Source organism: Etheostoma spectabile, unplaced genomic scaffold, assembly GCF_008692095.1.
Source record: "Etheostoma spectabile isolate EspeVRDwgs_2016 unplaced genomic scaffold, UIUC_Espe_1.0 scaffold00019320, whole genome shotgun sequence".
NCBI lineage: Eukaryota > Metazoa > Chordata > Actinopteri > Perciformes > Percidae > Etheostoma > Etheostoma spectabile.
In genome coordinates this window covers 23521-38156 of record NW_022604817.1, presented here as the reverse complement: position 1 = coordinate 38156, position 14636 = coordinate 23521, and the positions used below count along the sequence as shown (strand labels likewise).

The 14636-nt window shown below is 47.4% G+C and overlaps 1 protein-coding gene across 3 annotated transcripts; it reads left to right on the top strand.

The window, feature by feature from the left end:
• The first annotated feature begins 688 nt into the window (after window positions 1–688).
• Window positions 689–14100, top strand: epc2 (enhancer of polycomb homolog 2 (Drosophila)). 3 transcript variants are annotated; one of them, XM_032510116.1, is made up of 14 exons: window positions 689–1045; window positions 2274–2433; window positions 4054–4199; window positions 5095–5301; window positions 6502–6650; window positions 7582–7711; window positions 9391–9585; window positions 9756–9839; window positions 9966–10090; window positions 10240–10498; window positions 10659–10769; window positions 11920–12025; window positions 12106–12220; window positions 13787–14100. In XM_032510116.1, exons 1-14 carry the CDS (start codon window positions 893–895, stop codon window positions 13854–13856), a joined length of 2010 nt encoding a protein of 669 aa, XP_032366007.1. In that variant the 5' UTR covers window positions 689–892; the 3' UTR covers window positions 13857–14100. The 3 variants fall into 3 exon arrangements, with proteins under 3 accessions (XP_032366007.1, XP_032366005.1, XP_032366006.1); XM_032510114.1 differs by having other exon boundaries at window positions 11908–12025; XM_032510115.1 differs by having other exon boundaries at window positions 690–1045; window positions 10240–10499; window positions 10663–10769; window positions 11908–12025.
• Window positions 14101–14636: the final 536 nt, after the last annotated feature.

Here is a 14636-nt window from a genome sequence, read left to right as displayed (position 1 = left end):
TAGAAACTTAGAACTTTAGAACATTAGCACTTTAGAACTTTAGAACATTAGCACTTAGAACTTTAGAAATTAGAAAATTAGAACATTAGCACATTAGAACATTAGAATATTAGAACTTAGAACTTTAGAACATTAGAACATTAGAACATTAGCACATTAGAACATTAGAATATTAGAACTTAGAACTTTAGAACATTAGCACTTTAGAACTTTAGAACATTAGAACTTTAGAACATTAGAACATTAGAACTTAGAACTTTAGAACATTAGAAACATAGCACTTTAGAACATTAGAACTTTAGAACATTAGAACATTAGAACTTAGAACTTTAGAACTTTAGAACATTAGAACTTAGAATATATATATAATAATACATATTTATTATTATTATTATTATATTATGAAGTATTTCATCTCAAACACGACACCCATCTCTGACTAATGGACCAACCACAGGATACGTCATCATGGCTGTCAGAGGCTGGTTGCTATGGGAACTAAAGGTAAGCAGGATGAGAAGATGTGGTGGGAAGTCTAAACAGCCCAGGATGTTCCCATTCCTCTGATATACACACCAAACACAAAGTGTTGTTATTATTATTATTATAATTACTTTTGTATAACTAGTGTATTCTTGACACTTGTAAGTGTTGCCTTGAGCAGCTGCGCGCGCACCTTCCCGTGTCGTTGTGCCGCGGTGGCTGCTGGGATAGCTCTGCCGCTGGTGTGGACATGTCCGCCATGTTTTCCCCGGTATAGGGAGCCGCGCAGCCCGGAGGACCGGCCCGTTAACCCCGCTGACTGATGCCCCCTTCCCCCCGGAGCCGCGGGCCCCGCTGAGCGTGCTGCGGCGGTTTGTTCCCTCGGGTCCTTGCGGATTTGGCGCAAACAATGAGTAAACTCTCGTTTCGGGCGCGAGCGCTAGACGCCGCCAAACCGCTCCCGGTGTACCGGGACCGGGAGCTGCCGGACCGGACCGACTGCGTGTCTATTAACCGGACCGTCCCGCAGATGCCCACCGGGATGGAGAAAGAAGAGGAGCTGGTAGGGACATGTTTTAATCTACAGTCTGGCTGTTAGCTCTGTTAGCTGTTAGCAGTTAGCTGTTAGCCGTTAGCCCTGGTCGGGACATGTTTTAATCTACAGTCTGGGTGTTAGCTCTGTTAGCAGTTAGCTGTTAGCCCTGGTAGGGACATGTTTTAATCTTCAGTCTGGCTGTTAGCAGTTAGCTGCCAGCTGTTAGCTGTTAGCCCTGTTCGGGACATGTTTCGATCTACAGTCTTGCTGTTGGCTCTCAGCAGTTAGCACTGGTAGCGTACCTAGCTCTGTCCTACTGCAGGACACATGAATGTGCGCACTTTGCGTACTCATCACGTACAGTGCCCGCTTAGCGTAGCTCCAATGAGCGGTGACGTTGAAGTTTGTACGTAGTTCCCATGGCAACTCAGGACGCTTGCAAGGGAACATAATTGCTGATTATACATGCTGTATATATATATGTGTGTGGTGTGTGTGTGTTGTGTGTTGTGTGTGTGTGTGTTTACTGTCCTCCCTCTGATGATCGTCAGGTATCTAAAGAGCGTTAATAATTGTCTGTAAATCAGGGAGGGGCTGGAACTGTTTGATAAATCACAACAACAACAGCAGGCTGGTTCAGACAGATGGAGAGACAGACAGACAAACGGACCAGTCATGGAACAGAGACCGGTCCCCGTGTCCCTCTGCGGGGGCCAGTCATGTAACAGAGACCGTTCCCCGTGTCCCTCTACGGGGGCCAGTCATGTAACAGAGACCGGTCCCTGTGTCCCTCTGGGGGGCCAGATCAAGTGTCCTTGCAGAACCTGTCTATCTAACAGTAGTCCTTGTTCCATTAGTTCATTTTCACAGTTTTATTCATTTTCACACCGTGTTTTCTCCGTGTACATTCATGTGCCGCTCGCACCGTTTGGGTTCAATAAGGATACCTGAACCGTTCCACGCCTACAGCTGGGTTGGGTCTGGGGTTAGGGTTAGAGGTCAGGGGTTAGGGTCAGAGGTTAGAGGTCATGGGTTAGGGTTCGTGGTTAGGGTTAGGGGTCGGGGGTTAGGGTCAGAGGTCAGGGTCAGGGTTTAGGGTCCCTGGTTAGTGGCCAGGGGTTAGGGTCAGGGGTTAGGGTTAGAGGTTAGCTGACTCCTCCGTCCCTCTGTCTCTTCTCTCTCTCTGGACATGAATCTTCCTTCACTCAATCACCACATCTCTGTTTGTGTGTGTGTGTGTGTGTGTGTGTTTCAGGAGCACCACCTGCAGAGGGTGATGTCGGCCCAGCAGGTGTTCAGGGAGAAGAAGGAGAACATGGTGATCCCCGTCCCTGAAGCCGAGAGCAACACCACATACTACGACCGTCTGTACCGAGGAGAGGTCAGCGTCCCCAAACAGCTGATCCACATTCAGCGTAAGTCAGGCTCCAACACATTACAATATTATTAATATTAACACACACATACTGACGCTCCTCTGTAGCTACAGCTCTGGGTGTGGGGTGTTCAGGCTCCAACACATTACAGTATTATTAATATTAGGAGGAAACTGGTAACTAACGCTGAGCCCTCCCCTCTGAGACCCACCCCTCACCCTCTGTTAACAGAGGGGAGGTCTCAGAGGGCATCTGCCACATGGCAAGGGTTGTTTGTTCTGGTAAAAATGTAGTTACTTAGTCCTGATCCTCTGTCTGCACGTCAGAGTCTGACGCGCACACACACACACACACACACACACACACCACACACACACACACACACACACACACACACAACACTGGCGCTCCTCTGTTTCTGCAGTTCTGGGTGTGGTGTGTTCAGGCTCCTCAGTATCTCTGTGTATCTGAAGCTCTAGTTGTGGTGCGTACAGGCTCCTCAGTAACTGTGTCTTTCTGCAGGTCTGGGTGTGGTGTGTTAAGGCTCCTCAGTAACTGTCTTTCTGCAGGTCTGGGTGTGGTGTGTTCAGGCTCCTCAGTAACTGTGTCTTTCTGCAGGTCTGGGTGTGGTGTGTAAGGCTCCTCAGTAACTGTCTTTCTGCAGGTCTGGGTGTGGTGTGTTCAGGCTCCTCAGTAACTCTGTGTTTCTGCAGCTCTGGGTGTGGTGTGTTCAGGCTCCACAGTAACTGTTTCTGCAGCTCTGGGTGTGGTGTGTTCAGGCTCCTCAGTATCTCTGTGTTTCTGCAGCTCTGGGTGTGGTGTGTTCAGGCGCCACAGTAACTGTGTTTCTGCAGCTCTGGGTGTGGTGTGTTCAGGCTCCTCAGTAACTGTGTTTCTGCAGCTCTGGGTGTGGTGTGTTCAGGCTCCTCAGTATCTCTGTGTTTCTGCAGCTCTGGTGTGGTGTGTTCAGGCTCCTCATTATCTCTGTGTTTCTGCAGCTCTGGGTGTGGTGTGGTCAGGTCCTCAGTAACTGTATCTGCAGCTCTGGGTGTGGTGTGTTCAGGCTCCTCAATAACTGTGTTTCTGTAGCTCTGGGTGTGATGTGTTCAGGCTCCTCAGTAACTGTCTTTCTGCAGGTCTGGGTGTGGTGTGTTCAGACTCCTCAGTAACTCTGTGTGTCTGCAGCTCTGGGTGTGGTGTGTTCAGGCTCCTCAGTATCTCTGTGTTTCTGCAGGTCTGGGTGTGGTGTGTTCAGGCTCCTCAGTAACTGTATCTGCAGCTCTGGGTGTGGTATGTTCAGGCTCCTCAGTAACTGTGTATCTGCAGCTCTGGGTGTGGTGTGTCCAGGCTCCTCAGTAACTGTGGGTTTCTGCAGCTCTGGGTGTGGTGTGTCCAGGCTCCTCAGTAACTGTGGGTTTCTGCAGCTCTGGGTGTGGTGTGTTCAGGCTCCTCAGTATCTCTGTGTTTCTGCAGCTCTGGGTGTGGTGTGTTCAGGCTCCTCAATATCTGTGTTTCTGCAGCTCTGGGTGTGGTATGTTCAGGCTCCTCAGTAACTGTTTCTGCAGCTCTGGGTGTGGTGTGTTCAGGCTCCTCAGTAACTGTTTCTGCAGCTCTGGGTGTGGTGTGTTCAGGCTCCTCAGTAACTGTGTGTTTCTGCAGCTCTGGGTGTCGATGTGGAGCAGCCGGACTATGACATGGACTCGGAGGACGAGATGCTGCTGAACAGACTGAAGAGGAAGACGGAGATCAGACCACTGCAGTTTGAGATCATGGTGGACCGTCTGGAGAAGGCCAGCACGCACCAGGTAACACACAGACACAGACACACACACACACACACACAGACACACAGACACACACACACACACACACACACACACACACACACACACACAGTGAGGAAAATAAGTATTTGAACACCCTGCTATTTTACAAGTTCTCCCACTTAGAAATCATGGTCCATGCGATGTGTACAGTCCATTCAAGGCAGAGAAATGCGGGACTGTTGTTCAAATCAACGTTAGCGATTAGCGTTAGTGCAAGCTAGCGATTTTTTTTTTTTTTTTTTTTTAAGTTTCAGTTAGGAACATGGTTGCAGTATATATGTACAGGACTGCATAGACCACAAAACAAGACTGTCGTAACTTTTAAATCAGTTATTTAAGCCGAACATACTTCCATTTCTGGGTCTCAGGTCGATGCGGCAGCCATTGTTGCTGCTGTACAATAGCCCTTGTTTACAAGTCAGCTTGCGTCCTCATGTGGTTTCAAGGGGTAAACACCCCTTGGTCTTGGCCCTACCCCTCGTTCTAAAAGAGAAATGGGACAGCATCAGGTCCCGTGTGAACACGCAAAAACACGGGTAAGGGGTAGGGGTACGACAGAGAAATGAGATTAAGCCTGACTCTGCAGGGGGCCCAAACTTTTGCAGACGCCATTTTTATGTCTTCTGTTATTTTTAAAGTGTAAATGATTAAATAAAATCTAACTTTTTGTGACATATAATATGAATGTCTAATTTGTCATTTGATGCCTTTTGGAGATGTTTCCATCTTTTCTTGGCTTCTTTATGCACATTAATACAAATTTTTACCAGGGGTGCCCAAACTTTCGAACACCACTGTATACTGTGTGTGTGTGTGTGTGTGTGTGTGTGTGTGTGTGTGTGTGTATATATAAATACATGAGTCTTGTCCTCAGCTCTTGTCTGTGGCGGAGGCCAAGCTGCTGCTGAATGAGGATGACTACCTGCTGAAGGCGGCCTATGATTACTGGGTGAGGAAGAGGAAGAACTGGCGAGGTCCGTCCCTGATTCCTCACATCAAGCCGGAGAGGAGAGACGGATCCACCAACAGCGACGCCTACGTGGCCTTCAGGCGCAGGACGGAGAAGATGCAGACCAGGAAGGTTTTTAATTTTAATCTGTTTATTGATCCCCTATGGGGAAATTATAATTTACACTCGGTGTCCACACTTGGTTAGTTTATACACACACACACACACACACACACACCGCACACGCGCGCGCTCAGGATCTATACACGCAATAATGGAGAGATGTCAGAGTGAGTGGGCTGCCAGCCGAACCAGCGCCCTGAGCGGGTGGGGGGGTACGGTGCCTTGCTCAACAGCACCTGGCAGTGCCCAGGAGGTGAAGTGGCATCTCTCCAGGCACCAATCCACACTCCTTACTTTTTGGTCCATACAGGGACTTGAACCAGTGACCCTCCGGTACCCAACCCAACTCCCTACGGACTGAGCTACTGCCACCCCAACTGTCCTCTTTAGTGTCTCGTTGGGTTCTATATCTGGACGTGTCCAGCCCCATATCGTTGTCCATGTAAAATCTCTTCGTGTCCAGCCTCCTATATCGTTGTCCATGTAATGTCTCTTCGTGTCCAGCCTCCTATATCGTTGTCCATGTAATGTCTCTTCGTGTCCAGCCTCCTATATTGTTGTCCATGTAATATCTCTACATGTCCAGCCCTATATTGTTGTCCATGTAATATCTCTTCGTGTCCAGCCTCCTATATTGTTGTCCATGTAATATCTCTTCGTGTCCAGTCCTAGATCGTTGTCCATGTAATATCTCTTTGTGTCCAGCCTCCTATATTGTTGTCCATGTAATATCTCTTCGTGTCCAGTCCTAGATCGTTGTCCATGTAATGTCTCTTCGTGTCCAGCCTCCGATATTGTTGTCCATGTAATATCTCTACGTGTCCAGCCCTATATCGTTGTCGATGTAATATCTCTTCGTGTCCAGCTTCCTATATCGTTGTCCATGTAATGTCTCTTTGTGTCCAGCCCTAGATCGTTGTCCATGTAATATCTCTATGTGTCCAGCCTCCGATATTGTTGTCCATGTAATATCTCTACGTGTCCAGCCCTAGATCGTTGTCCATGTAATGTCTCTTCGTGTCCAGCTTCCTATATCGTTGTCCATGTAATGTCTCTTCGTGTCCAGCCTCCTATATTGTTGTCCATGTAACATCTCTTCGTGTCCAGCCCTAGATCGTTGTCCATGTAATATCTCTTCGTGTCCAGCCTCATATATCGTTGTCCATATATCTCTACTTGTCCAGATTAATACCTGCTGTGTGTTTTCAGAACCGTAAGAACGACGAGGCGTCGTACGAGAAGATGCTGCGGCTGAGGAGAGAGTTCAGCCGAACGGTCGACATCCTGGAGATGGTCAAGAGGAGAGAGAAGTCCAAGAGAGAGCTGCTCCACCTCACCCTGCAGCTGGTGGAGAGGAGGTGAGGGGGGGAGCAGGGGGAATGAGAGGGAGAAACGCCAGAGCAGGGGGAATGAGAGGGGGGAAATGCCAGATCAGGGGGAATGAGAGGGAGAAACGCCAGAGCAGGGGGAATGAGAGGGGGCAAACGCCAGAGCAGGGGGAATGAGAGGGGGGAAACGCCAGATCAGGGGGAATGAGAGGGGGGGAAACACCAGAGCAGGGGAATGGAGGGGGGAAACGCCAGAGCAGGGGGAATGAGAGGGGGGAAACGCCAGAGCAGGGGGAATGAGAGAGAGAAATGTAGATTAAGTAAGATTTTCCTTTCTAAACCATAACGTAGCGGTGGAAAAACAGCCTGTGGTTATATTATATTATATTTTTATTTTAGTATTTTGTTTAGTAGACATGCTCGGACTGAAACAGAGAATCACTGATTGTACTTTTGATTTGAACAATTGAAATGTAAAGCTCATTTTAATGGATTTTAATCAGTTTGTTTCTGGGGACGTCTTCAGTTAAAAGAATCTCTGATTGCTTAGACTTCCCTGTAATCTACACTTTGGGCTGTCACCATTCTCCAAATCCTCCGTCACATTTCCTCTTCTAAGGTCACGGCTCCATTCGGTTCTCGGTTTTTACGTTAGGTTGGATGGGGGCGTTAAGGGTGGATGTTTCTTCAGGTATCAGATGGTAGTATAATGTCTGATATGTGGATGTTTCTTCAGGTATCAGATGGTAGTATAATGTCTGATATGTGGATGTTTCTTCAGGTATCAGATGATAGTTTCATGTCTGATATGTGGATGTTTCTTCAGGTATCAGATGATAGTTTAATGTCTGATATGTGGATGTTTCTTCAGGTATCAGATGATAGTATAATGTCTGATATGTGGATGTTTCTTCAGGTATCAGATGATAGTTTAATGTCTGATATGTGGATGTTTCTTCAGGTATCAGATGGAAGATTTCAGCGGAGACACTCTGAGAGAGGTTTCTCTCCCTCTGCTGGAGAAATCAGCGTACTGCAGCCCGTCTGCTCTGAACAGCAGCAGCCGACACAACAGTGACGTCAACATCAAGGTACTGCCGCTTCATTATCTTTATTATATAATCTGTGTCTTACTCTTTTAATGTAACTGAAGTGCCCTTGAGCAAGGCCCTCCAAGCAACACTAGAGAACTTTTAGTAACTTAACATAATCTTTCCCAAATCCTTTACACTCTTAACAAGGTGAACAGCGCTTCTGTATTAGCTTAGCAGCTCTCTGCCCTATAACCAGATTGGGTAGAGGATCTGTAGTTCCAATGAGGATCGGGTAGAGGATCTGTAGTTCCCATGAGGATCGGGTAGCGGATCTGGAGTTCTAATGAGGATCGGGTAGAGGTTCTGTAGTTCCAATGAGGATTGGGTAGAGGGTCTGGAGTTCCAATGAGGATCGGGTAGAGGTTCAATAGAGAAGTTAATCATGTCAAGAAGGAAAGGGCCCAACTGTTCTCAAAAAAGTCACATACATCACAGCCTGGTGATTATCCTTTTGGTCTATTCTGTACTGTCATCTCAATTCTTCAATAGTTATTCATTTGTTTAAGCTAACTGATTCCTCTGCTGATAACTGAGGCAAATCAAGCTGATTCAACCAGCTGTCACAGTGGGATTTATCCACCGTGACCTCAGATTCATACAGATTGGAATAAAATTTCTGAAAGCTCTTCTTTACCATCTGAGGATTTAATAGCGGGAATGTCTAGATCTGGATCTTGTTCTGTGAATTAGAAATTCAGATTTCTGTTTTAAAATGTTCTTTATTTCCTTAGTGATCGTTCTAAAGCTATCCGGTCGGTGAAATCAGGCATGCTGTGCTCTGTAACGCCCTGCTGTGCCCTGTAACACCCTATGACGCCCTGTTGTGTCCTGTAACGCCCATGGCAACACCCCTGCTGTGCCCTTTAACGCCCTGCTGTGTCTGTTACACCCATGGCACAGTGCCCTTTAACGCCCTGCTGTCCCCTGTGACGCCCTGCTGTGCCCTGTGACGCCCTGCTGTCCCCTGTAACACCCTGCTGTCCCCTGTAACACCCTGCTGTCCCCTGTGACGCCCTGCTGTCCCCTGTAACACCCTGCTGTCCCCTGTGACGCCCTGCTGTCCCCTGTGACACCCTGCTGTCCCTGTAACACCCTGCTGTCCCCTGTAACACCCTGCTGTCCCCTGTGACGCCCTGCTGTGCCCTGTGACGCCCTGCTGTCCCCTGTAACACCCTGCTGTCCCCTGTAACACCCTGCTGTCCCCTGTGACGCCCTGCTGTCCCCTGTGACGCCCTGCTGTGCCCTGTAACACCCTGCTGTCCCCTGTAACACCCTGCTGTCCCCTGTAACACCCTGCTGTCCCTGTGACGCCCTGCTGTCCCCTGTACCCCTGCTGTCCCCTGTAACACCCTGCTGTCCCCTGTAACACCCTGCTGTCCCTGTGACGCCCTGCTGTGCCCTGTGACGCCCTGCTGTCCCCTGTAACACCCTGCTGTCCCTTGTAACACCTGCTGTCCCCCTGACACCCTGCTGTCCCCTGTGACGCCCTGCTGTCCCCTGTGACGCCCTGCTGTCCCCTGTAACGCCCTGCTGTCCCCTGTAACACCCTGCAGTGCCCTGTAACACCCTGCAGTGCCCTGTAACACCCTGCAGTGCCATGAACGACTACAACTACCATTTGTAGTCACTGTTCCATTATCTTTTATATGAATGAAGTGTGTATGTGTCTGTTGCAGAAGAAGCCACAGTGCGTCCGAGACGAGCTTCCCTTTGACCCAATCAGACCAAAGAAGAAGAACGTGAGGCGGGACAGGAAGTGTCCTCCCCAGAGACATCCTGGCCGCCCCCCTGCTGTCTTCACCGTCAACATGGCCAACATCAAACAGTACGACTTCCACAGCTCTGGAGAGGATGAGACGCCACCGCCGCTGGTCAGAGCGCCTCTATACTCTGGGGGGGGTTGGGGGGGATCTGGATATTCTGGGTTGATATCTGATATAATTTAGTAATCCGATTTATAATGAAGTAAACTGATATAATGAAGTAATCTGATATAATGAGGTAATCTGATTATAATGAAGTAATCTGAGTGTCTCTTCAGTCTCCGCCGTCTTCCCCCGATGAAGAAAATCATCCTGATGGAGCTTTTGTCTTCAGGAGAAAAGATGGATGTCAATATTTGTCTGTGAGTTTAAAACGGATAACTTTATTTATAGTGTCAGAGAGACAGACGGCGTTCTGAGTTTGAATTTTAACGTAAATTAAATTAACAATGATAGCTGTGTAACTGTGTGTGCGTTTGTTTCCTCAGCCTCGTATGGAGCAGACGGGTGGAGTTGATCTCGTCCCTCAGTGTCTCCGCCACTCTCTGGCTGAACTCGCGCGGCGTCCTCATTGGACGGGACTGAGCCGCCGCCGGATAGGACGAGGGGGCAGGTACCCTGTTCTGATATAATATTTAATACTCAGAGGTACCCTGAAATATGTCTGTCTCGATAATAATATTTAATATTGAAGGGTTTTTCTGTAGCTGAAGCCTGTGTGTGTGTGTGTGTGGGGGTGTGGTCGGGTGTGGGTGTGATCAGGATGGTTCTGGACCGGACCTCCTCAGCTCTGGACCCAGTCCTGCAGCAGCTGGACTCTTTAACAGACCCAGTCTGCAGGACCCTCCTCAGGGGCTCTCTGAGTCCAGGAAGCAGCTTCTCCTCCCTGACTGAAGTCGTGAACAGCATCCAGACCCTGCGGAGGTTCTGCTTCAGACCCAAACGGGTCCATGTCCAGAGGGAAGGGGACAGCCGGTCCACCAGGTCCCCGTCTTTCCATCTGTCTCCTAGCAATGTCTTAGGTAAGACATCGGGCAAGTTACTAACCTCCCTCTAAATCCACCAAGTTAAAATGAACGTTGTGATGAATTAGAAACATTCAGTTTAAACTGTGTGTGTGTGTGTGTGTGTGTGTGTGTGTGTGTGTGTGTGTGTGTGTGTGTGTGTGTGTGTGTGTGTACGTAGGGGGCATAACAGAGGAGCAGTACCACAGTCATCAGCAGCAGCTCTTCCAGATGCAGAAACAGCAGCTGGAACATCTGCAGAACAACAGCTCACCTCACACAGCACAGGTAAACATCACCTGACACAGGTAAACATCACCTGACACAGGTAAACAACACCTGCCACAGGTAAACATCCCCTTACACAGGTAAACAACACCTGACACAGGTAAACAACACCTTACACAGGTAAACAACACCTGCCACAGGTAAACAACACCTTACACAGGTAAACAACACCTGCCACAGGTAAACAACACCTGACACAGGTAAACAACACCTTACACAGGTAAACAACACCTGCCACAGGTAAACATCACCTTACACAGGTAAACAACACCTGACACAGGTAAACAACACCTTACACAGGTAAACAACACCTGCCACAGGTAAACAACACCTGCCACAGGTAAACAACACCTGACACAGGTAAACATCACCTTACACAGGTAAACAACACCTGACACAGCACAGGTAAACATCACCTTACACAGGTAAACGACACAGCACAGGTAAACATCACCTTACACAGGTAAACAACACAGCACAGGTAAACATCACCTTACACAGGTAAACAACACCTGACACAGCACAGGTAAACATCACCTTACACAGGTAAACAACACAGCACAGGTAAACAACACAGCACAGGTAAACATCACCTTACACAGGTAAACAACACCTGACACAGCACAGGTAAACATCACCTTACACAGGTAAACAACACAGCACAGGTAAACATCACCTTACACAGGTAAACATCACTTTACACAGGTAAACAACACAGCACAGGTAAACATCACCTTACACAGGTAAACAACACCTGACACAGGTAAACATCACCTTACACAGGTAAACATCACCTTACACAGGTAAACGACACAGCACAGGTAAACATCACCTTACACAGGTAAACAACACCTGACACAGCACAGGTAAACGACACAGCACAGGTAAACGACACCTTACACAGTTAAACGACACCTTACACAGTTAAACGACACCTTACACAGGTAAACGACACAGCACACAGGTAAACAACACCTGACACAGCACAGCCTGTTATAATGTGTCTATTGTGTGTCTGTAGTCCATCAGGGTTTACCATGTGTCCGTTGTGTGTCTGTAGTCCAGCAGGGTTTATCATGTGTCTGTTGTGTGTCTGTAGTCCAGCAGGGTTTATCATGTGTCTGTCGTGTGTCTGTAGTCCAGCAGCGAGCCTCTGGACTCTGCCAGCGCTCAGTTTGCAGCCTCGGCCGTGATCAGCAGTCGCCTGAACGGAGAGAACAAACCGGACGGAGCCAACGGAGTTCTCCGTCCTCCAGGTCAGACTATACACACAACAACAACAACGCATACATACACACGATGACGATGACGATGATGATGAAGTCTTCCTCCTCAGGTCCCTCCAGATCTCCGTACTCTTCTTCCTCTTCGTCTGTCAGCAGAAGCCCCGCCCACCGCCACCGAGCTTTCACCCCTCCAACGTCTGCCTTAAAGCTTGCCGCCACCGCCAGGTACACACACAGACACACACGCACGTATGCACACACACATGCGCACAAACACACACTGAAACACACACACCTGGACACCCACAACCACACACACACACACACAATTATTATTAAATGAAAACAAACCTTGAAGACAGAGGAAAATTACCGCTGACGCTGAATTGAGTTGATAGGTTTCCATTAAAGTCGTAGAGTCAGCCCTCATTTATCATCCTAACGTAGAGTCAGACCTCATTTATCATCCTAACGTAGAGTCAGCCCTCATTTATCATCCTAACGTAGAGTCAGCCCTCATTTATCATCCTAACATAGAGTCGGACCTCATTTATCATCCTAACGTAGAGTCAGACCTCATTTATCATCCTAACATAGAGTCAGCCCTCATTTATCATCCTAACGTAGAGTCAGACCTCATTTATCATCCTAACATAGAGTCAGCCCTCATTTATCATCCTAATGTAGAGTCAGCCCTCATTTATCATCCTAATGTAGAGTCAGACCTCATTTATCATCCTAATGTAGAGTCAGCCCTCATTTATCATCCTAACGTAGAGTCAGACCTCATTTATCATCCTAACAGAGTCAGCCCTCATTTATCATCCTAACGTAGTGTCAGCCCTCATTTATCATCCTAACGTAGAGTCAGCCCTCATTTATCATCCTAACGTAGAGTCAGCCCTCATTTACCATCCTAATGTAGAGTCAGCCCTCATTTATCATCCTAACATGGAGTCAGCCCTCATTTATCATCCTAACATAGAGTTAGACCTCATTTACCATCCTAACGTAAAGTCAGACCTCATTTACCATCCTAATGTAGAGTCAGCCCTCATTTATCATCCTAACGTAGAGTCAGCCCTCATTTATCATCCTAACGTAGAGTCAGCCCTCATTTATCATCCTAACATAGAGTCAGCCCTCATTTATCATCCTAACATAGAGTTAGACCTCATTTATCATCCTAACGTAGAGTCAGCCCTCATTTATCATCCTAACGTAGAGTCAGCCCTCATTTATCATCCTAACGTAGAGTCAGCCCTCATTTATCATCCTAACGTAGAGTCAGCCCTCATTTATCATCCTAACATAGAGTCAGACCTCATTTATCATCCTAACATAGAGTTAGACCTCATTTATCATCCTAACGTAGAGTCAGACCTCATTTATCATCCTAACGTAGAGTCAGACCTCATTTATCATCCTAACGTAGAGTTAGACCTCATTTATCATCCTAACGTAGAGTCAGACCTCATTTATCATCCTAACGTAGAGTCAGACCTCATTTATCATCCTAACGTAGAGTCAGACCTCATTTATCATCCTAACGTAGAGTTAGACCTCATTTATCATCCTAACGTAGAGTCAGACCTCATTTATCATCCTAACGTAGAGTTAGACCTCATTTATCATCCTAACGTAGAGTTAGACCTCATTTATCATCCTAACGTAGAGTTAGACCTCATTTATCATCCTAACGTAGAGTTAGACCTCATTTATCATCCTAACGTAGAGTCCTAACTGAAGTGATGTCATCAGTGATGTTTTTTTCTGTTGATTTTCCAACAGAGATTCTCACGAGTCGGAGAGACTTCTGAACGGACGGGCAGAGAACACGCTACCCATGGAGGTCACATGACCCCCCCCCCCCCCCCCACACACACACACACACCCCACCCCCCCGACCGGTGAATGTGATGCGCCGTGACCTCCAGAAGAAAGAAGACAACGGCGTCAGAATCCGAACATTTTACTGAGCGTGGAAACTATTATTGTTATTAATATTATTGTTTGTACAGTTTGTAAATTTTTCTGATGTAAAATAGTTTGTTTCTGAAGCAGATCATCATCATGTGATAGTAAACACATCTGTTACCAGGGCAACACAATTCCTTCTTCACCGCCAAAAACTACTCACAATCTAGAGTCTGATTGGTCCATGATGAGTCTGTATCTCCGCTCTGATTGGTCCACGATGAGTCTGTATCTCCGCTCTGAGTGGTCCATGATGAGTCTGTATCGCCGCTCTGATTGGTCCACGATGAGTCTGTAGCTCGGCTCTGTTTGGTCCATGAGAAGTCTGTATCTCCGCTCTGATTGGTTATTTATTTCTCATGTTTCCATTTTGTATGAAATCTGATTTAAATGATTTTTGGGGGGTCAGCATTATTTCACATTATTTTTAATGTGAGAGAATGTGTTCATGGCCGTCTGCTCATTTCAACACGGAGTAGTAATAATAAGCTTGGAGTTGTATCTGTGGCGGCCATGTTGGGATCATGGAGACGCAGCTCTGCCTTATTCTGATCAAATGACAAATTAAAATCCATCAACACAAACGTCCTCTCACTGTACCAGAGTGTGTCTGTACGAGTCAACTTGTTCCTGCTCGTAGTGTGTCAGCTGGTGATGATGGAGG